This window comes from Ambystoma mexicanum, chromosome 1p, assembly GCF_040938575.1.
Source record: "Ambystoma mexicanum isolate Mex_15411 chromosome 1p, UKY_AmexF1_1, whole genome shotgun sequence".
NCBI classification, from domain to species: Eukaryota; Metazoa; Chordata; class Amphibia; order Caudata; family Ambystomatidae; genus Ambystoma; species Ambystoma mexicanum.
The window spans coordinates 978,244,710-978,268,914 of NC_090921.1; the positions used below are offsets into that span (position 1 = coordinate 978,244,710).

General features: G+C 44.1%; 1 protein-coding gene across 2 annotated transcripts in view; it reads left to right on the forward strand.

Moving 5' to 3' along the window:
• The window catches only part of ADGRG5 (adhesion G protein-coupled receptor G5), a 651,384-nt gene that overhangs the window by 508,622 nt on the left and 118,557 nt on the right, over positions 1–24,205 (forward strand). For both annotated transcript variants that reach the window (XM_069654199.1, XM_069654209.1), the window contains one exon: positions 17,996–18,095. In XM_069654199.1, coding sequence (XP_069510300.1) covers positions 17,996–18,095 — 100 coding nt within the window. The remainder of the gene's footprint in view (positions 1–17,995; positions 18,096–24,205) is intronic.

Genomic DNA, 24,205 nt, shown 5'->3' on the forward strand with positions numbered 1-24,205 from the left:
TCATCACCCCCGTCCTCCACCTTTCTCACCTCACTCCTTTTCTTTCCTCATCTGACTCTTTCTCCTTTCTCATCCCAGTCCTCATCCTACTCCTTCTCCTTCCTCATCCCAGTACATCTCCTTCCTCATCCTGTCCTTCTTCTTTGTCTGAGTCTTTCTTCTTCCTCTTCAAGGCTGCTCTCTCCTACTTCTGCTTTATCCCAGTAATGCTTCTCCTGGCTCATCCCAATCCTCTTCTTCCACGCCCGAGTCCTTCTTCTTCCTTGTCCCAGACCTTCTCCTTCCTTGTCCCAGTCCTTCTCCTGCCTCATCCCAGTCCTTTTCCTGCATCAGCCATGTTCCCCTTTTGCTTTCTTGCCCCATTCCTTCTCTGTCCTCATCCCAGTGGTTGTCCTTATCCTAGACCTTCCTCATGCTCATCCCACTCCTTCTCATTCTTCCTCATTCCAGTCCTTCTGCTTTCTCGTCTCAGCCTTTATCCTTTTTCATCCCAGTGTGCCTTTTTCTCCTTTTTCATCACAGCACTTCCTTCCTTGTCACAATCTTCCTCCCTGCTTGTCCTGGTCTTCCCCCTCCTTCCTTGTCCCAATTTCAGTTCTTCCCCTTCCTCATCCCAGTCCCAGTGTTTCTCCTTTTCTTTCCTCAGATCAGTCCCCCAACCCCAGTATTTCTACTTCTTCCTCATCCTAGTCCTCCTTCATCCTCGTCTCAAACCTGCTCCCCTTCTCCTTTCTCATCCCAGTTCTTCTTCTTCCATGTCTGTTCCTTCTCCTTCCTCGTCCCAGTCCTCCTTCCTCCTCCTAGTTCTCTCCTTCTTCATCCCAATCCTTCTCCTTCCTCATCCCAATGTTTCTCTTTGTCATTCCAGTCCTTCTTCCTCATCCCAATTATTCTCTTTCCTCATCCCGATCCTTCCTTTCTTCACCCCAGTCCTTCATCTGCTTCCTTCTCCCAGTCTTTCTTCTTTCATTGTCACAATTCTTCCTTTTTAATCCCAGTCCCTCTTCTTTCTACGTTCCTGTCTTTCTCCTCATTTCTTCTTTCACCCCGTCCTTCTACTTCTTCCTTCTTCATAATAGTACTTTTATTTCTTCCTCCCTGATCCTAGTATTTCTGCTTCTTCCTTTCACCCCAGTCCTTTTCTTTCTTCCTTCCTAGTCACTGCTAGGAAGCATAGATGGCCTCTGGGGAGCCCTAACTGAATCAAAGATTTTTTAACCACTCAGTGGACTGTACTTCTCTACAATTCTACTCTAACGCCAACCCCTTCCCAAGACTGCTTACTTGAAAAGAACTCCAGTGATCAGCACCATGATATGAGGATGGCTTTGTTATTTCAGGACTCTCTTTGAAGCTCTCTATACCATTTTCCCTCCTGAGGACAGTTTACCTGCCCTGAAGAAAGGTGTCACCTTTCTAAGGACGATAGCTCAGGGGCAACAAGCTCATATTGGAAACAAGACTACACTCAGCAACATGCCTTCGATACCTAGTCCCGGTCCTGCACTTAGAGGCTGGCGACTGTCCTGAAGTTCAATATATTAAACCAACATATTTGTTTTTTCAAGAGCAGCTTCCTGTGGCAGGGTCCCTTTTGGTTGTGGTGGTGTGGCAGAGACAACCAGGCCAGACAGCCAATACACACCCGTCTTGTCCGTACCGAAACACTGTTCACCAAGCTGACACTAGTCTGACATCCTAATGCTGTGGCTTTGTAATGGTGTGACTCCAGTAGCCTCCATTCATAACCAGACATGGCTTATATTTACAGTTTAACATGCCACAAGGCTGACTATGGTACACAGTTATTTTGTTTTGAGTTAGAGGTGCAGACAATTAAAAAGCCACCTCTGTTTTTTGGAACTTGGTGTTCCAGCAAATGTCAGCAATGCACCCGTGACCTTAGAACCTAGCCTGCTGCCACTGCAGGACAGTTCTGGAGCTGTCAGGAGATGATCATAGCAAAGGTACATGAATGCACTAACATTCTGGCATGAAGCATTACGAAAGGGGGTTTTGACTTACTTTTCAGAAACAGAATTACCGGCATCATTTTAGTTCTAAAAATTGTTAAAGCTTCGGCTATATAACACTTGAAGAAGGCATTATGTGACATGCCCCACAGCCAGTGTTTCAGGAGCCAAGTGTGTTATGGACCTCTTTGGGCTGGGGAAAACAACCCATTTTTGGCTGCACCTTGCCTCAGAATTCTTGGACTCAGTGGTTTTGAGCATGCATTGGCTCTCCCGTTTTGCCTCCTCCCTGATTTGGAACCGAACAGGGCCCTCACCCTGCGTCTGTACCCTGGCCAGCTCCCACAGACCCTCCCTGAGCAGGGCAGTCTATCTGTTATTGGCAAAAGTCAATCCTACCCGGGCCTCCAGCTCAGAATAATTTGCTCAGTTCTTGCAGGCCCTACCGGTCTGAAGCTACCTGGTTCTCCAAATCAAGTTCTGATACTACATCTGACACTACATCAGTGGGCACCCCCAGATTAGTGAATCCTGCGCTACCACATTAGGCACGCCAGTGGACACTGGGCTCTCTCCTGCAGTAGCAAGCACTTCAGGTGACTTCAGGTCTGGACTTGGAGCAACCAGTGAGACTGGTCTCTCGTGCTCTCCAGCAGAAAAAGCTTCAGGGCCAGATGGTCACAAGCACTTCTCTCCTTTCTGCTCTCAGAGCTCTTACTTTATAGACCGCAGTGACTATGTCTGATTCAGGAAGGTCATTACCCAACAAACTCCCTAGTGGAATGCATGGGAGGCAAAAACTCTCAAAAAACAAAAGTAAAAAATACTCCCAATAAAAAATGGGAAATTGACACATAGGAGCTTGTGTCCCTGCTTTCCCACAAACCAATCCATGTATGTGTGTGTACCAGTAGTTCATGTAGTACCACAAGATGAATTGACTACAATTATGGAAGAGGTCAAGTGTATCTTTTAATATACATGAATAACTTGGTGCAAAGAAGTATTTCTCACAAAAACATTTCTGTTTTACAGTTGAACATACTTTTACTTGTTTATAAAATACTCCCATTGGGAACGGGACTTGTGTTTTTAATCCCTAATAAACAATTTTACTCCCAATTTTCAAAAATATGGAGTAAAATACTCCCACTTCAAAATCTTATCTGGCACACTGGCTAAGGCCATTAAATCCCATGACAGGGTTGTCTGGGCCTGGGATATTCTGCCTTTTTTGCATGCATTGTCACTTAACAGATGTGACACTAGAAGCTGCGTCCAGCAAGGCGAGAGCATTTTCTTCATTTATGAATAAATGATCCCAAAATATCTGAGTTTTGGAAAGAACCCGAGCCTCCTCTGGGGATCCGGTACTGTCCCACTCAGATTAACTAGGCAGCATTCAGTCACTATGTGGCCTAGTGAGGCTTCATCTGCTAAAATGCCCATACTGACTATGGCCTCTTCCATGAGTCCAGCAACCAGGATTGCTTGTTTGGGTTTAATCTGGCAGGCCGGATCACTCTTCCTATGTGTCAAATCCTCACAAGAAGGCATCCTTTGGGTGTTGAATGTCTGAGTTCCTAAGTGCAAGAGATAGCCTCACTTTCCTTTTCTGTAGTAGCTGACAAGCCATATGTCTGTGATTTCCCTTCAGGTGTTGGTAAGAAGGGTCAAAACCTTTGCCCTTAACCTCCCTATGTTTAGTTTTAGCAGACGTCTCTGCTGCGCTCACCTGAGCATTCTTCTCGACATGAGTACTCTCCAGTGGTTGAAGTGGGCGGGAAAGGTTGGGAGCGGTGCTTCTCTATCTTACTGTTCCTATACTTTTCTATTAAAAAAGAAACTGTTCTGGAATGGTTTATTTTAAAAATAAAAGTGTAGGAAGAAGTTGAAACTTGCACCTCGCTGCACTGCATTCAAACTTCCCATAAACAGCAGGTGTGCTTGTTTGGGGGTTTGGATTGTGCATGGGAGAGGGCATGGCGATGGGGTTTGGGTTGAACGGGGGAAGGCCAGCAGCAGGGAACACTACTTCTTCAACCAGTGGTACTCTCATACATATAGGCCGTCCTTGCCAGCCCCCTAGGGTTGGTGATAGTCTCGTCTACCGGATGCTGGCATAACTCTGCCTCACAATCCTTTGGTGAAGCTGGCATGCAATCAAATTAAACATTACTTCAAATGTGTCTACTTTGTTACCACTGATCCACCCATTCATTTACTTCAGTGACAAATGTATAAACTCCTCAAAAGTTTGATTCTCCCTTTTTGTGAGCTCCCTAAAGTTCCTGGGGTACTGCAATGGAGTGTTGCCAAACTTCCTTCATTTTGGCATAAATTGTCCTTTCCTCGGGAGCCAACTTAATAATAACTTCAGTTCCAGCGCTCATTAGATCTGCACCTCAAAATCCCTCTTCCACCAATTGGATTAGAAGGATAACTCTAGTGCCCTAAACCACTCACAGATGTCTTTTCCCACCTCATATGGCCTGGTTAAGTCCTTGGGGATATAGCGCCTAGGCTTTCTTTAGGTGCCACTGCTTGAGACACTTCCCTCCGCTTCAGAAGATTGTCTGCAGGTTTCCCTTTTCCCCTCAAGCTTTGGCTTGAGCAGGTTCAGCATTACCCGATGCCCCTGTTTCAGTTCTGCAATGGCTGCTAAATCCCTTTGTTTCTGTGTTCATCTCTCTGTTCTGTTCTGCTAGGGCCACCACTTTTCTTCTTGAATGAGCTTTCTAGCAGCTAGATTAGCCCCAGTGAGACTACCCTGGAAGAGGTGTGGGACTTAACTAAAATATATGACTGAGGCTCGGGATTTATGGAAAACAATACTACCCATGCTTTGGGAAGAATGTCAGAAGCAGCTGCCACTGTCACTACCTCATCCTCTATCACGCCCCCTCAAATGGGTTCTCAGCTTTGGGGGACAGGATCTTCACCCACCCCCAGGACCACCTCCCTAATACTTGCTTGCTTGAAAGCTTGGACACTCTTAAGCAATTTGGTTTGCTAAACCGACTGCCATGAGCAAGTCCCTATTACTGACATAGTTCACTGTAAGGAACCCATGGTGGCAACAGCAAAGACAGACATAAGTGATCACAGTTCAAGGGTGTTTATTAAACTGTATGCGGGTGGCAAAAATGCCTTATCTAAACCTAAATCTAAGACGGGAGCGTGTGTCGACTATGAAATGAAAATAAGGCAGTCCTAGTGGCGTTGTGTAAAAATAAGGGCCTATACTAAGAAACCTAGTGCCAAACCTTACAACTAATACAAAAAGGGTGTGGGATAGTTTTCAAGAAAAGAAAGAAGTGTTCAGAAATAATATGTCAGGATGCGGTAGCTTGGGTCTACCTCCCCCATGTTTTAAGCAGTGGGTAAGTTGGGGTCTTGGAGCACAGTACAGGCTCAAGCTTCCCCAGCACGAGACAACAGTTCCATTTGCAGCTCTCGGGACCATCGATGGGCAAGTTTCGTTTCACTTGAAAGTCTCATGCATTTCAATGGGCCTCATTACGAATCAGGCGTTAAGGGGTTAACCGCGCCGTAAACGGCGCCGACCCTTAACGCCTGATTCAAGGTCCCTTTGCGCCATGGTGAGTTTTACGCCTGATTTTTGCAGGCTTTAAAATCCATGGCGCTAAGGGACCATGGTGCTAATTACGCCACCGTAATTTACGGTGGCGTAATTAGCGCCTTCCCCACTCCCATTATGCCCTATGGGGCAAAAATGGGAATGGGGAAGGGTAAAATGGGAAATGGGGATTTACCGCCCCACTCACCTTGGAATGGGGCGGTAAATCCACCATCCACCATGGTGTAAACGTAGTTTACACCATGGTGGTAAGGGTACGACCCAGGTGGTAACTTACCGCCTGGGTCGTAATGAGGCCCAATGTCTTTTTAAACAGTTCCAGTGGACATCCCTCGGTCGAGTTCACCTTTGTCAACACACTGGGCCTCATTACGAGTATGGAGGCAGCCCTGCCCTTAATAAGGGCAGGGCTGCCTCCATACCAGGTTCCAGTACCGGGTTCCTCCAATGAGGACTTACCAGGCTATTCCAACCATGGAGGACCCGGTAAATCCTCACTTTGGAAAAACCCATCCCCATTCCCATTTGAGCTCCCATAGGGCTCAATGGGAATGGGGAGGGAGCTAATAACAGGCCCGTTAACAATGGGCCCGTTATTAGCTCTTTGGTCCCCTTGCGGGACCCGGAAAGGACGACTGGGTTTCCCAGACGGCTGTTCCGGGTCCCGCTAGGGGACCTCGTAATCAGGCATCCCGTAATGAACGGTGCTGGTCCTGTATGGGTACCCTTCATTACGGGAGCGCCATGGTCGTAATGAGGCGTTCTGTTTCTTGGGACTTTAGACTTGCCCCCTTTGCGTCAGCATCCCTCTTCCGAGTTCACTCTTGCCAAATTCACATTCACTTTGCTTTCAATAATTTGCTGAATTCGCTTCCATTGCTTTCTCACGAGGCAGGATTCACTTTGCTTACTTTCTGTACAGTTCCTTAGGTCAAAGGCTTTTGACTGTACAGGTATTTTGCTTGACCTCTATGACCACCTTGACCTAACGTGGCGGCACTCACAAGGCCTTCTGGTATCTGTAGTTTCATTCAGATGGGGATTTACCAGGGTTTCTCGAAGTAGCACCCACGTGGTGCCAGCACCCTTTTGCAGCTGGTCTCCCTTTTACAATGTTACAGTTTTCAGTTTGCTACTTTACGACTTTCATTCACCACAGCCCTGTTCTAATTGGCTCTCCCCTCGACGCACCGGCTGTGATGAACTGCTTGGCATTCCTCTTTACTGGAGTTAAGGTCGGTATCACGGAAGCATGAGCCTCCCTCGCACTAGCTTATCTGCTTCGAAACGCTGTGTACCATGGACATCTGCTACAGCAAACTTGAGCTATTGTCCACAGCCTTACAATTCTGTAAGCAAAGGGTTCGCTGGGTGTTGTCGAAAAAAAAGGCAAGGTCCTGCCTTTCCTCGTCTGCCTCTCGATATTCACTGCCTTTCTCCTCCTTTTGAATTGCTGGGTCTGGATAGCTGTTTCGACTGTGCTCTCTTGTTCCACCTTTTATCCCTGTGGGGAAAGTAAAGGTCTGTCAGTTGTGTGTGATTCTGATTTATTGCCTGACTTTGCCTATCCCTTTTGTCGGGACATATCAGGTAAACAGTTTTATTACAAGGGAAGAGTGGCAGAAAGGGGCCAGCAGGGTTCAGCGCATAGGGCGGAAACTTATGTGGCTGTGGAAGGGCTGCGGCTGAGAGCTTGAATAGGAGCCTGCCAAATTCCCACTGGAAAATGGAATTAGAAAAAGAAAGGGTTTGCTCTCATACTGCGCACACACATAGAATAGTAAGCACAATGCAATTTAAATTAGTGGTTTAAATCAGTGCTGGTGCAGCCTGACACGTGTTTTTCGAGCTTCCCGCTCTTCTACTGAGGCTGCTTGTACAGAATTATAAAACATTGATGTACAACAAAAACATATGTTGAGCATGATTCAATAATAAAACAAACAAGCCCCCAGACCCAGGGCAAGTAAGGCAGTTAGGGTATGCCAAACCAACACATAAGTATAGGTTAAAGTAACAGACAGTTACACCGAATGCACATTTCAAATCAACCCAGTTCAGAGAAAGGAAATTAAATTCACAGAAAGTGCGTAATTCGGTGGAAAAAACATTTCACATTGTAAAAAATAAGGAGAGGGGGGGGAAGAGAGAAGAAAAAACAACACAATTATTCAGTGAGAGAAGATGCTCATGGTAATCAGCCAGAAATACATGTATAGGGCCATTGACTATTGAAATTTTACCTTGATCTTGGCTTGTATAAAGTCTAGGTACTAGAGAAAATGCTAAATTAAATGATTGTATCGAGGGGTAAATTTAAAAATTAAAAATCGAATGCGGTAAAACAGGGTCTGCAAATGTGTTGCATAATAAAAATTGTTTTAATATATATATAATTATGCCCCGCTTACCATTGATAGAGGTTGAATAATCTGACAAAGTTAGACGTGGGCTCCCTATAAAACAAAGAAGGGATGGCTGTTTGTATGGAATTCTGACTAACTAGATTTCCACCTAGCAGTCATTTAAAAATAAAGAAATGACATACCAATATTTTGCAGTTGCACGAAGAACGTTTCAGTAAATTATTAAATTGCTGCGGCATGGGCAGGAATCGAGGAATGCAGTTGCGGCAAGAACCAAAGAAAACAAAACAACAAAGGGTCAATTAGCTAGTTAAGTGGGCTATCTCTGCGGACATCTAAATCAACAATGATCGTAAAGTGATGCTCGCAGGAAGGGTCCGTGTACAAATTATCAACATTGACTCACCAGTGCCTTCACTGCTATGTGAAGAACTGGAGCCAAACGGAGACCCTCTGTGTCCCGAGTTAACTCGGAGCTGGGAGGGAAGCAACAAACCATCTTCTGAGACTAATTCCGAAGTAGGTATTGCTACTTCTGAGCCTAATCCCTCTGATGAGATTGAGTTCAGAGAAGGGGAACAAATACCCATTATTCAGCCCACACCTTTTTTAGAACAAATACGCAGGTACAAAAAAGGCAACCGCCAAGCCGCACTAGCAGCGGCCAAAAAGGTTTGATTTCAATTACCCCCAACCCACCAATATTTCAACCCCAGACCCCAGCCTAGGGGCACAAGGAGTGGCCAACCAACCAGGCACAAACGCCCCAATCGCCCAACGCAGAGTCACCCGGGCATCATACCAACAGACTCTCAGGAACCAAATCAGATAGATTTAATTCATAACTTGAGTAGTTATTCGCTCTCCTCTGACGAACGTGCAGTCCTTAACCGAGGGCTCTCTTTTGCTCCTACTGGCTTTAACGAATATGTCCAAATTCAGATTGATTTATTCAAATTTGTTCGTAAATTAAAATTAAAGAAATTTTTTGCTACACAAGTTAAGCTTTACAAAAGTAAGCCCCAAGAACCACAACCATCTGACATCACACTACAAACCATGTTGAGTACTCATGTACTCATGTCTATTGATGAATATGGATTAGACCCTAACATGAATATAATGAACTTGATGCATGACCTTAATATCGAACAACAAACTTTGAAAATAAAAGAATTATCAAACAAATCGAAATTCACTCCTGTATTTCCTAAAGATAACTTGATTGACACTTTCCACCAAGTCGTAACCAATGACATCCACAAATTACAAGACTCTGCCAAACACAAGAACACGAGATCTAACCTCTCTAGTAAAGAACAACAAGCTCTGCACAATCTGGCCTCAATTGATACGATCATCATAAAGGAGGCAGATAAGGGAGGCAATGTTGTGATTCTGGATAAAGTAGACTACATTACAATGGGCCTTGCCCACCTTGATTCTCCTGGATGTTACGAAATTTTACCTGGTAACCCTATGACCTCCCTCCGTGCAACAATCAAATCAGTGGTTGACAAATGGCATACAGCAGGCGTGTTAACCAATGTTGAAAGACAATTCTTAACTGTTGATGGGCCAACAATACCAACTGCTTATTTCCTGCCAAAAATTCACAAACCGTTTGTCAAAATACCGGAAGTGAGACCTATACTGAGTGGAGGTAGTGGTATTCTGGAGCCCACCTCCCTGTATATCAATGAATGCATCTCACCATTAGTTAACAATATACCTACTTTCATCCGTGACACAATGCATATTCTCCAGATGCTTAACCAACTGCCTATGTTACCCAATCTTGTCCTGGTTACACTTGATGTAAAAGCGCTTTATACATCTATTAATCATCAGCAAGCAATCAGTAGTATAGACTTTATCTTTCGTGCCCATTTAGCTTTGTTCTTCGAACATATCGAAATGATCAAAGATTTACTATCTGTTGCTCTTACCAACAATGTATTCCTTTTCAATAACACTTATTACAGACAGCTGATCGGAGTTGCAATGGGGGCAAGTTATGCCCCTGCGTTAGCTAACATTTTTATGCATAACTATGAACAACAACTCGTTTTCTCTAACCAGCTATTCACGCCCCATATTCACATGTGGAAACGTTATATTGATGATGTGCTTTTGGTTTGGAATGGTTCTATTGAGCATTTGAATGAATTTGTTGCTTATCTCAATTCCAACAATTGGGGCATTCAATTTACACACACGTATAGCCCTATATGCGTTAATTTCTTAGACCTTACTATCAGTATATCAGACAACCAGTTTGTAACTAAAACTTTTAGAAAATCTACATCCGTGAATGCAGTTCTGCATGCTACTAGTTGCCAGAGGAAAACTGTAGTTTCTAATATACCCAAAGGCGAATTAATTCGGGCAAGACGGAATTGTCTGCTTACGAATGACTTTGACCAGGAATGTTCATTGATACGCCAAAGGTTTATAGCTAGAGGTTATGACGCACGCTCAGTAGCAAAAGCAGAACATGATGTACGGGCCATGAAGATATGCGATCTACTCACTCCGAAAGTAAGGAACGAGACTGTTCATTCTCAGAAACTCAAATTCATCACCAGATTTAGCTCGGATAGTTCGGTGCTTTACAATATAATCAAACGGCATTGGCACATCCTACAACTTGATCGTGATATCACCCCTTGGGTGGACAACTCACCAAGTTTTATCTATACCAAGGCAAACAACCTTAAGAACATACTTTCCCCCTCATTCATGTCAATCCCACCCAAGCAACATACTTGGTTACACCAGCCTCCACGCCTTGGTTTTCACAAGTGTGGGGGTTGCTCTATGTGTTCACATGCACTGGAGACCACCCCCATTGACTTCGGACACTTAGGTACACACAAGATTATGTCTTTTATCAATTGTAATTTGAAATTCTGTGTTTACTGTATTAAATGTGTCTGCGGTCTTTACTATATTGGCAGTACTATACGCCTGCTGAAAATTCGCATCAGGGAACATCTGTACTCAATTACTCAATCTGATTCCAAATACCCCCTAGCTATGCATTGGCAAAGATCCCATCAAATGGATAACAAGGCAATGATCCAGTTTGCTGGGATCATGAAGGTGTCCCTCCCGCAACGTGGAGGTAACCAGATACTTAAACTCAGACAATTGGAAGCCCGCTTGATTTGTCAATACCGTACTGTAGAGTTTGGCCTGAACACAGACCATGAACTATCTGTCTTTTTGTGATTGCATGTTGTCTAAAAGTCATTGCACATGTGTCTTTTAAGGTCTTTCCACATGTTATGCCTAACAGGTATTGGTCATTTGTATTGATGTTAATGGTAATCAGCCGTTATATACATGTCATTATCCAACTATTACACTATCTACCCGGGCGCAGCCCCCAATTTTTAATGAATATCCTTGCCAGCACGGGCGCCACCGCCTATACAAAACTTATGTAAATCTAACCAGGTCCAGGCGCCCCTTCTTTATTTAGCATCTTTGCCAGTACGCGCGATACCCTATATCCTAGATGCAGGCACATGTGTATTCACAATACACTACTGCCATCCGTGCACAGCCCAAGTGACTTCAAACTTCAATCGATTAGTTAATTCCTTCCGGATGTATGTCTTTCTGCCTTGCATTCTGTTTGCAAGTCATTTCTATTTGTGCATTTACCATGCGCAATTTATTTCCGGCATACGCACATCTCAAATATACCATTGCCCATATCGAGTAGCCTTAATGATTTCATTTCCATTACACCTACACTAGTCCACCATGGCGCTCGTGATTTCCCCTTAATTTTGTGGTGATTCGCCCGGGCACGGGCGTTTTCACTGTTGCTTCCCTCCCAGCTCCGAGTTAACTCGGGACACAGAGGGTCTCCGTTTGGCTCCAGTTCTTCACATAGCAGTGAACGCACTGGTGAGTCAACTTTGATAATTTGTACACAGACCCTTCCTGCGAGCATCACTTTACGATCATTGTTGATTTAGATGTCCGCAGAGATAGCCCACTTAACTAGCTAATTGACCCTTTGTTGTTTTGTTTTCTTTGGTTCTTGCCGCAACTGCATTCCTCGATTCCTGCCCGTGCCGCAGCAATTTAATAATTTACTGAAACGTTCTTCGTGCAACTGCAAAATATTGGTATGTCATTTCTTTATTTTTAAATGACTGCTAGGTGGAAATCTAGTTAGTCAGAATTCCATACAAACAGCCATCCCTTCTTTGTTTTATAGGGAGCCCACGTCTAACTTTGTCAGATTATTCAACCTCTATCAATGGTAAGCGGGGCATAATTATATATATATTAAAACAATTTTTATTATGCAACACATTTGCAGACCCTGTTTTACCGCATTTGATTTTTTATTTTTAAATTTGCCCCTCGATACAATCATTTAATTTTGCATTTTCTCTAGTACCCAGACTTTATACAAGCCAAGATCAAGGTAAAATTTCAATAGTCAGTGGCCCTATACATGTATTTCTGGCTGATTACCATGAGCATCTTCTCTCACTGAATAATTGTGTTGTTTTTTCTTCTCTCTTTCCCCCCCTCTCCTTATTTTTTACAATGTGATATGTTTTTTCCACCGAATTACGCACTTTCTGTGAATTTAATTTCCTTTCTCTGAACTGGGTTGATTTGAAATGTGCATTCGGTGTAACTGTCTGTTACTTTAACCTATACCTATGTGTTGGTTTGGCATACCCTAACTGCCTTACTTGCCCTGGGTCTGGGGGCTTGTTTGTTTTATTATTGAATCATGCTCAACATATGTTTTTGTTGTACATCAATGTTTTATAATTCTGTACAAGCAGCCTCAGTAGAAGAGCGGGAAGCTCGAAAAACACTTGTCAGGCTGCACCAGCACTGATTAAAACCACTCATTTAAATTGCATTGTGCTTACTATTCTATGTGTGTGCGCAGTTTCAGAGCAAACCCTTTCTTTTTCTAATTCCAGTTTTATTACAAGTCCGTTGTCTGTCACAAAGTTAAAGAAGTGTTCAGGTTGGAAACGGGGGGGTGGTAGAGTTCTTGAGTATCCTATGGGGTAGGATGGAGAAAAGGTGTTACAGGATTATAGATCTCTTACTAGGGAGTTGGTAGGGGTTGTGGAATGAACAAGAATGACCAGAGTTTTGATCGTGATCTGAACAGGGGGATTGTGGGAATGGTAGTGTGGTGTCAATGCTGTATTCTGGGTGTTCGGGACAGAATAACCAGAGGGACCTAAAGAAGAATGATGGGTAGTATTCAGATAGGAAACAGGAAAGCATTCTGTGAGAGATGGTTTCTGAATGCAACGGAGTGTGGGATCCTAGATAATTTGGTACATACAGAGGGAATGGTAGGTTTGGGTAAGATAGATTCAACAGGAGGAAGGTGGGAAGACGTATGATAGTGTACAATGGCCTCAGATATACGTCCTCCTCTCCATCCTCCCCAGTAGAATACAGCAAATAAAAGAATATCACATCAAAGCTCTATAAAAATAGGACTTTTAATCAGAAAAAAATACACAAAATTAAAAACCGTAAACATCTTTAGCCTAGTGAAAACGCTACTGTGGGTTTTGTACAGAGGGGCAGTACAGGCAATATTTAATCAGAAATGTCATTAAAAACATGCCTTTGGAAAAAGGCACAGAGTGGGGTTTTACGAGTCACTAGAGCCCTCAGAGGTGGGCCAAGCAGCCAGGACTGTCGCAAATACCTTTTCGTCTTCTTCCTGTGACTCAACAGCATGAAGACAGACTTCAAGCAGTTTACTGAGGCAGTGATTCATAGTTGGGTTGGAGAGCTGGGCAGCTGGGTTCAACACACAGTTTGGTTTACAAGCAGCAACGGAACAGGATATGAAGAAGCTTGGGACAGGCAGGCGATGTCTTGGTCAGTGAAGATCACAAGTGGTTTAATACAGGCATCATGGGCCAGAGCTGGTACGTGATTTCTGGGTTGCTGGGAGGCCTTCTGCAAGGTCTCCACAGTCAAGGTGAGTCCTGTCTTTCTACACCTACAATTAAGTCAGGAAGGTGCAGAGCACAAATGCAGTGTTCTGACACCTTCAGTTAGCAGTGTCCTGGGTACCAGACTTTCAGTGTCAGTAGGCCTCGTCCAGACAGCTGGTCACCCCAAATGTGCCCATGGTATGGATAAGAAGGACAGCTTGCCGTTACCTTGGAGTCTTCTGTCTTCATTTGTTTGGCAGAGGACTTTGGAATAGATTATATATTTTGTGAATTCTGATTCTTCTTCTGAGAGTCCAAATATGAATCAAGTAAGGGCAGGATTTCCCCCCAATTATGAAGGCAAAATGCTACGGCGTATTGGCCTAAAGCAAGCCTGCTATCATGAGTCCAATCGAGGTTGCTGTAACAAGTGCAAGAAACACCAAGTCTTCCACCTGGAAAAACAATTTGAAACAAGTTCCTTCTACCTTTGAAAGATTTTTCTGCATTTACCTTTGAGATATGGCTCACGAGTCAAATCCTGACGAAGGCGGTCTTTACTAAGCCCTCCTGCTAAAACGTTCCATATTGCGGGTTCCCTCCCAAATGTGTTGCTTATTATTACTATAAGTGCACCAACATGCGTCTATAACTAACAACATAAGTCGATACCAGAAGACCCCTTACTTTCTGATGACAAAATCAATGCTCTAATTTAAGATCATTAGAACACTATCTACCTGATGACACACGTAATGCTCTAGAATTAAAGCAACATACTGCCCCTTTTTGAGGATGTTTAAAATGTTGGGATTGCAGGCGACATTAGCCACAACCTTAATTTACATTGTTATTCACATTTGGTAAAGATGTGTTTGCAGAAAATAATGTAAATCAGTTTCACTCCATACATTTATTGGTGGCACCAAGATGTATATTTTTATTATAATATATTAGGAATATACCATGAAGCTTTTACTACAATATGAAATGCATAATATTGTCTAACACACAAAGATAGCCCCGCTCTCTGAAGGGCTGTTTATTCATTGCAATGCTCTTCACTATTTATTGGTTTATTTTTTTTATTACTTATATCTTGTGCCTCTGGTTCACCACCTCTTCTGTCTTTTTTTTCTGATCATTTCTGTCTGTACTTGTTCTCATGACCATTAGATGACATTGACACATTTATGTTTACTTCTATGTGAATATTGTACATATATGTATATTTATTATATGAGTTCAAGATTCATAAATTGCTCTCTAATCGGCTCAAAAATATGCAGATAAAATTCTTTCACACCTGCACTGCACAGATGCTTACTAGTGTGACTCATACAGAGAGTTCTAACTAAGTTTATGAACTTTTAAGGGTGGAAGACCCTGGTGTTTCTTAGTTTTGACTACCCCAACTTCCACTGTTGTAGGGGTTTGCCCTTTTGTTTTGCTGTAACAAGTGTCCTTTGCTTTCTGATGTCACAACCAGATGCTTTGTCTACAGGAACTGAAGAGGGGCAGGGAGTTCAGGTGCCCCCAACACAACCCAAGATGTTGGAACCGCTCAGTGGTCTATACCTCTGTCCCAAGCTAATCTAACTCTACTCTCTTCCTGTGTCTGCTTACTTCAAAAGTACTTCAGTGGGATGCACCCTGGTGTGAGAGTGGCTTTGTTATATCAGGACTGTCATTGAAGCACTATTTCCTAGGGAACCTCAAGGCTAGTTCCTGTGTCCTGAAGGAAGGTTTTACCTTCCTCAGGGGGATCAAAAGAGCAGCTTCCTGGGGCAAGGTCCGAAATGCTTGTGATGAAGACAAAAACGCCAGACAGCTAATACACACCCACCTTGTTAGGACTGGAGCACTGCTCACCAAGCTGACACTACTATAACATCCAAGTGATGTGGCTGTATAATTGTGTGACCTCTCAGAGGCCTCCATGCCGTAACCAGACATGGCCCATATTTACAGTTCAGCATGCCACCCGGCTGACTAGCGTACACAATTATTATGCTTTGAATAAGAGATGCAGACAATTAAAAAGCCACCACTGCCTCTTGGAACTTGGGTGTCACAGGTGTTTCTAGGAGGGCACATGTGGCCTTTGAACCTGCCTTGCTGCCACAGTTGCTGGAGATGTCAGGAGAAGGTCACAGCAAAGGCACAGATCAAATATGCTTGGGCTATTTAACCCTATTGAACCGTCGCAGATGGCATTCCATCACAGATACCCACCATTGGTGTATAGCCTGTGCTGTGGTAAATTGCTGCATTTCTTTAGTTGCATACAGTGAATGAGAGGCAATTGGTTTCTGCTGCGGTTGCTAGGTTCCACCCAGTGACACGTGGAATGGGACAACGCATACCACCAACTTATTCACAAAAACAGGTGTAATCCAGTGATTGTGACTAAGGAACAAGGCCTAGGGGTGGTGCCCTGCTTCCTGTAGCATTTATCAATTGAGAGCAAACAGATACAAGCCTAAGGAATGAATGAGTATTCACCTGGTACAGAGTGAAACCTCCCTAGGTTAGGCGTATATAATAGAGACTGGGTTACACCTATGAAGAATCACTGAGACCCCTATCAGTGATCTTGAACCTATACAATGCTGTGTGGTAAACTGGAAGGAGGCAGATCAGCATTATCTCGAGGGAGGTACCAAATGTGAAGGAAGACCTTGAAAGCAGTCAGGGAAGATCCAAGGCCAAACAATCTAAAGAGAAATCCACATGGGAGCAACCTTTGCAGAGTATAAAAAATGCCAGGTGAGAAGCATATGGCAGTGATGACTTTTACCCTCCTCCAACCCAAATGTGGCAGTACATGGACTATACATGCATGAAAAACCTCTGTTTCTATGGCTGTTCATGCACTCACTCATCGTATTTAGCATATCTTCGGAGGAAGATCCATCACTGTATTGTATCTGCACAATAGACTATGGATCTTTGCACATTCATCTATGTTCACAAGTTCTGTTTCCAGACATGTATCCACCCAGCCCTGAATCGCCAACCTGCGATAACACTCACGTTTATCAGTTATTGGGGCAGCACCTTGTGTGATGAGTATGAAACACATGCCATCAGTGGACCCACATGTCTGTAAACCACACAGATCAAATAGTCGAAACAGGGGGCAGGGTTAGCAGAATTTGGATCATTCAGTAGGTGCAATGGTTGGGCAGGTGTCCATAGAGGGATTAACTCAAGAATCAGTGCAGGTTTGAGGGAAAAGTCCTAAAAACAGTACATCAGGAGCCTCTACTATTGACACATTGAGTGATTGATATCGGCTGTGGCTGAGGTATTTGCCATCTGTTGGCTGCTGACAGAGCTGTTTACTATTTATCAGATTGGAGGATACCTACCGTCTGAGCTAACATTTTTGATTCATTGACAGGGTTCTTCTGTTGAGTTGGTTGATTGATGCAAGTAGTCCGTGGTTTCTATTGAGTCAGAAATGCCCACTGTTGTTTGGTTAACTGCCAGAGCATTTATTTCCACCCATTAAAACATCACTAGTATAGAAGACAATGTCAACCACGGGTTGGGACACTTTAGACCATTGATTGAGCCATTGACTTATATTTACCAACATCTTGTTTAGTGAGGAAATAGCTTGACCTTTCTCTGCAGAGAACTGTTATAGTTACTTCTCTGCCACTTTTTTGGTGGTAGTGCAATCTCTTGTTTGTCATGTGGGTGGAAGCTTTTCATAGCTTGAAAGCGTGCTACAACTAGTAGTGGCTGAGCAAAAGTATTTCTGAGGCCAGTGGGAGCTTTCATTAACATTAGTCTGGAAGCATTACACCTCTACCTGTGTACATTTAAACATCTGGGGTGACTGCTCATGTGTTTCCATTATCTGGGCTTGATTGATAACTATCAAAGTGTTATGTTCTGTCACATCTTTGATCTAATGTGACCTTGGTGTAAGGAAATGTTTCAGCTATTGATATGTCCATCCAGATCTGACAATGTTAATTTATATATTTATTTTCTCTCCTTTCTCATCCCAACTCGTCACACTTTAAACCTGCATACCTTCACCTCCCTCTGTTCCTGGTCTTCCCCATCATCCCTACAACGTTGCAGGTCTTCCAATTCTTACAGTAATTCTTATTGCCCTCATTCGCGGAGATTCCTATGGGACACACACAATCGGCACGTACGAAGGCTACCAGAACAGAACAATGTAAGTGTGATCATGGCATGCAATATATTTGACTTGGCTATGAACCTGAAATGCAGTTCTCCAAGACAGCTATCATATTGAGGTGGGGGAAGGATGTCCCTGTGTTAGTGGAGTGAGGAAAATCAGTTCATGAAATTTATCAACTCTGTCTCTGACATCAGTTTGGAATATATAAGCAGTTCTCGGGACAGAGATCGAAAGCCCCAATCTAAACCCAATCATCCATGGCAGAACCAATGATGCCCTGCAAATAGGACCTTTTTAGATATTAAGTGGACATGGGCCTCATTACGAGGAAGGCGAGCAGACCTTGTAATGAGGCGGTAGAGGGTTAACGGCGCCAGCAGATCTACCGGCGCCGTTAACCCTCTACCACCTCATTACAAGGTCTGCTCACGGGTCCCGCTAAGGACGTCTGGTAAAACCAGGTGTCCTGAGCGGGACTCGCTAGCAGACCAGGATGCTAACAACGGGCCCGTCATTAACGGGCCCGTTGTTAGCATCCTCCCCATTCCCATTGAGCCCTATGGGGGCTCGAATGGGAATGGGGATGTACCGGGTCCCAGGAAAGGGAATTACCGGGCCCTCCAAGGTTGGAATAGCCCGGTAATTCCTCATTCCTGGAATCCGGACCCGGTACCCGGGATGGGGTTAGCCATGCCGCTAAAAGCAGCATGGCTTACTCCATACTCGTAATGAGGTGTGTAGACCTGGCTGAAACTGGATAGAGGAGCTGTCTGGCCCCAATACACATTTCAGTTATAGAGCTGTGTTGGTTGTTCAGCAGCAGCTGCTGTGTCTGCTGGATGTCCAGTATCAGACACCCTCTCCCTGTTTGAATGTTGCAGGTCCTTGTATTGATGGACTGAGGTCTCCCCTGCCCAAATTTCAAGATAAAAGGTCAGGGCCCGATGCATTCTGGATGTCGACAGCCAGAGCCAAGAATACAAGGATCATGTTTCCAACAGGGGACGTCAGGAGGACTGTTGCTGAAACCTACATTGGGCAAGCCAATCCATCCCCTGGTGAATATCTACCTCTTCTTTGACAGGGGAGATCTCTTGCCTGATGCGTCCCTCTCTTGGACTAGTGGGAACAACTAGTCCTGAGTTGGACCTTGGAAGAGCCACGGGGGCTGTACCTGACCAGCCTCCAATGGAGAGGGTCATACTCACTGCACATATCTCATCCTTCCCTGGGGCTGGTAACGTTGTGGGCATGTTCATCATGGGACTGGACCCTAGCTGCCCTGGGGGTGCTGCCTTCTGTCCAAAGAGGGAATTCTTTGGCAGCCTGAGTTCACTTGTCTTTCCTCCTTGTATCTGCTGACGATTGGCAGGGTTGCTACAACTGCATCCTTCCTCTGCTGCATTCTCAATGTACTGTCACGCAATAGGATTCCCTAACTGTTGGAATCCTGTAGTCCAACTTGGAGGTACATCTAACACTCGGGGAACCGGAAAACAGAACCACCACCTAGCCGATTCAAACCCAGCACCGCAAGTGATCTCTGCACCTGCGACCCAGGGACCTGATCTGCAGCAACCAACCACAAGGGCAGCAGTCCCCAAAGACCCTCACTTGCCAGAGGTTGATGTTTTCTTCATTCAGAGTTTGAAGGGCTGGAGTACATACCTGTTTTGAAGCCCCACTGGTCCCCTTTGTTTTCTATGGCTGTAACGTTCATTCCTGCAGCTACCTAGGCCTGACGTTTTCTGGTGGACGTCTGCCGCCTCCCACCCCCACCCTTCCTAGTACCTTCTGGTATAATGTGTAAGGTACATGCAGCTTCCCTACAAGAGAAATCTGGCTTGACTGTATTACAAGCTCATGCGCTGACTCTAAGTCTTCTGCTTGCACTGTGACCCTTTCCTCGCTACAGGAGAAATGGAAATACTTTTGCAACGTATCCTTTAAGTATCCAAGAACTGGTTTACTCACCTTGAACTTTGGAGACCTTGATTCTAGAATAGGGTTTAGACTGGTGAAGCTTTGTTCTAATGTGTTGATTTTCCTTATCAAACATATGAAGCCTAGTAAAATTGGAGCATCTTTTTTGCTCCGCTATTGTTATTGTGGATTGTTTGAACTGCTACTTGAGTTATGTGAATTCCAAAGTGCAGTGGCGTTCCCAGTGGGACACCAAACTGTGTTTTGTACATTTGTAGATATTGCTTTACATGCTTATCAGTATCCTTGTTGACATTCTTATTTCCAAACCTCTGTGTCTTAATTAATTGTACGTTGCATCAAAACCTTTACCACCTAAATCTGAGCCTTACTACTTGTCTGTGTTACTAAGAGAGAGCTAAAGTGAGACTTTTGTGCCAAACCGTAACAGGTTCCGTAAGGTTGGCTTCCCGGAACCCTACACTGGTACTGGTTCTGAAAAACCTATGCATACTGAGTGCCATGATTTGGAATGTTAACTGATTGGGCAAGATCGCCAGTGCAAGTAACAGTCATTTGCAGCTCTGAGCATTTGCTCCACAGATATCTATACAAGCTTAGTTGGGTGTCTGATGACTAGCTTTTACCAAACAGTGTTTTGTGCTTTTGCTTAACTATGACTTGTATGTAATAGGGTGCCAAGGTGCCTATGGGCAAGAACTTTACATTCTGTGTTAACTCTTCGTAAATCTACAAAAATGATGTTCAGCAGCATTTGTGTTTTCTTCAGAATCTCAGGGCTATATATTTGTTATTAATATCACCAGGACGTTTATTCATTTGATCTTTCCTACACTGCTTTGAACCTGTGTTTCTTGCTACACTTTGCTGTAATTAATTGTGATGAAAAATATAACCAACTTTTAGCTTGTGTTTGTGCTTATCAACCAATAGGACTTTCCCTGGTGCTCTAAGGAGTTTCTGTGATTGAAGTCTGTGCCTTCACTGTGTAAGGCTTGCCTGATAACACCATGAGTAAAGACAATAGCACACAAAGAATGCTCAACCCCAAAAGGGTTGTGCTGGTGAACTGAAGCTGCTAGAGAGGCTATAGTCATAGGGGCACACAGGTCACTCTGAGAGGCCATTTATGCGCAACCCAGCAATATTCTTATGGTTTATAAGTTTAATGTGTGTTGTGTAACACTGGTTTCATACAACACAGTCACTAAATAATCCAATGAAGGTATATTGCATGTACAAACATTAGTATCAAATTCACAAAAGTGAGAGTATACAAATACAATGAGCCAATTTTTGCTAGTAAAAAAGTAATTTTTATATCACAAATATACAGTTATCAATAGCCTCAAAGGAATACACATGTGGGTATTCCTACTTGATGTGTTTCTGTCAGTAGACCTTCATCAGAGGTAATGGAGGCTGAATATCAATCAGAAGATGAATAGATTGTTTAGAAAACTAAACAAAATATTCAAACCACTTAAATTCACAAATTTGCTGCTTGAGAGGTGCCAAACTGCTTAAAATACTCACAGGTTCTTTGAGTCATTTGTAGGGCCAGTGCAGGTGGCAGTGCTGCACAGGAGTGATATTGGGTCTATTCAGTATGGATGTGGGAGGCAGCTTAGCATGTTGCTTGCTCTCAAGAGCACCAGAGAACAAGGCCTATTTTTCCCAGAGAGTGTGGCGAGTAGTAGCTTGATCAAGGACATCCTAATTGGTGGGCATAAGCTTCAATCTTTCATTGCAGATCGTGAACCTTTCAATCCTGACTGTAAGTTATGTTACGTTAACTTGTCTTATAGCACGCACTGTTAACATTGGCATGGTCTACTGGCTCTCATGTGGCTCAGCAAGAAAGAGTTTGGGTGGGTTAGTGAGGGAAGAGTGCTAGGATAGGTCCAGAACCAGGAGAAGTTGGCGTCTGTGCGTGTTGGCTTGCTGATGAGTTGATTCCATGCATTGGCTTGTTGTAGCCATAAGGGTAAGGCCCAGTGTTTGTTGTACGCAAATGTTTGTTATGTTGGGTGTGTGTTTGTGTGTTTCATGGGTAGTTTGGCTGGCAGTTTTGATCGTGTGCACTGGCGTGTTGTATCCGTAAGGGACAGGTCCAGTGTCTGGACTGTTTGTTGTATGTGAATGTTAGTTATGTTGGGTGTGTGTTTGTGTGTAGTTTGGCTAGCTAATAAGGTGTGTATAGTACTTGGAGGGGAGCAGGAGCAGGGTGGTTAGTACATTGGCTACTCTCAAAGTTCTTCCAAGTATGTCCTCAGAGCTCATCCAACTGCAGCACAATGGTACTATCCAATTGTTCCAAGTGCAATACACTAGCCACCCCCACAACCCCTCCAAGTCAACAGACTAGCCAATCCCACAAATTCCTATAAGTGCAATATGTTAGCTGCTCCCACAAGCCCCTCTGTGCACAGCAAGAATTAGTAGGCACAAAGTGTGCTTCTGAGTGCAGTAAGATTAAATAGCTAATGTGACACAAGATTAATCTTCACAATTCTTTCTAAAAGAAGCGCATGGCTAATCTTCACAATTCTTTCTTAAATGTGACGCGTGGCCAATCTTCACAATTCTTTCTAAGTGTGATGCATGACTAGTCTGCACAATTCTTTATAAATGTGATGCATGGCTAGTCCTCACAGTACTTTCTAAATGTGATTTATGGCTGATCTTTGCAATTCTTTCTAAATGTGACACATGGCCGATCTTCACAATTCTTTCTAAATGTCTTGCATGGCTAATCTTCACAATTCTTTCTAAATGTGACACATGGTTAATCTTCACAGGTGCAACACATTGCTTACCCCCTGAACTCATCCGAGTGTAACATACCGCCCACTCCCAAAATTCACACAGGTGCAATTCACTGCCATCCCCCAGAATCATCTATGTGCAACAATGGCTACCTAAGGAGCACAACCTGGTTTAACACAGTGGCTAGCTAGAGTATGATTAGGAGTAAAAGTGGCAGGGTTTTACCAGAGCACCGTAATGGCTGTGCCCTCTCCGCCCGTACCACCTGACCTGAGTTGTAGCTGTATGGTGTTCCATCAAGCGTCCACAGGCGAACAGCAACAAACAGGAAATGGGGACTGCCCAAGGGGGGTGCCCTTTGTCTCTGGCACTTAGCCAGCTGCCCAGGCAAGGCTACAATGGGAGACTGCTTCAAATAAGGGTTGTCTGGGTCTGCTGGCCTGTGCAACCAATCAGGATCAGGTGGTGCAATCCGTGGAAGCAGCAGGTGACGCAGTGAGGTTTGGGGAGCGCAAGGAGTGCTAATGGCAGCCTTAGGGTATGTTGCTGGTGAGGGGGTTAGTGGCTGGAGGCTGCTGAAGCGAGGATGAATCTGCTCACCAGAGATGGAAGATCGGAAACACCAAGATGCGGTCTGTTGGTCCTGGTCCTCCTTGGCTTTCCAGGTGTGCTGACCTGGGCAGGCATTCAGGATCAGGTTGTGGGCCTGTGGGAGGGGGAGAGGTGGTGAGGTTCCTGAAGGGTCGGGGAGCTCAAGGAGCGCTAATGGCAACCTTAGGGAATGACGTTGGTAGGGGATCAGTGGCTGGAGGCTGCTAAGGCGAGGCTCAGTCCTCTCACCAGAGATGGAAGATGGTAGTATGGATTAGAAGGGAAACTAAAGTAATCCTTTTCAGATGGTGGGATTCTGCATACTGATACTGGATTTAGACAGAAAGTGATTAGTATCAAGAAGCATGATCTTTCTAATTTGCCAAGATGTTCTTCCTGGGCATCGTCCCTTGAGATGAGTCAATCCAGAAGAAAGGGATAAAATCCAACAAATGCACATCCGTAGTTCCAACTGGCTTTGTGCAACTGGGCTGCAATGTAAAAAATAGTTCCCAAAGGGCCCTAATTATTTATGTGGAACTTAAATATTTCATTTTGCTGCATATCGGTGTTAGTGTGAGCGATCACTTATCACCAGAAATATTGCAGTACAACATTACTCTTATGGCAGTGACTGAAATGGACACGGGTAATAAACTGTATTGTAAGGATTTACCTCCAAGCAGAGAAAGCTTAAGGGCCATAGATCATGGGATAAGTATGGTGCTGCCCATGAAAGAAATGCCAAGTTATTGATTTCCAAATTTCATGCTGCCACTGTACAGAAGTGATATCATCTAAGTTAGATTTTTAAGGGGTCATCTAGTTGATGGCAACAG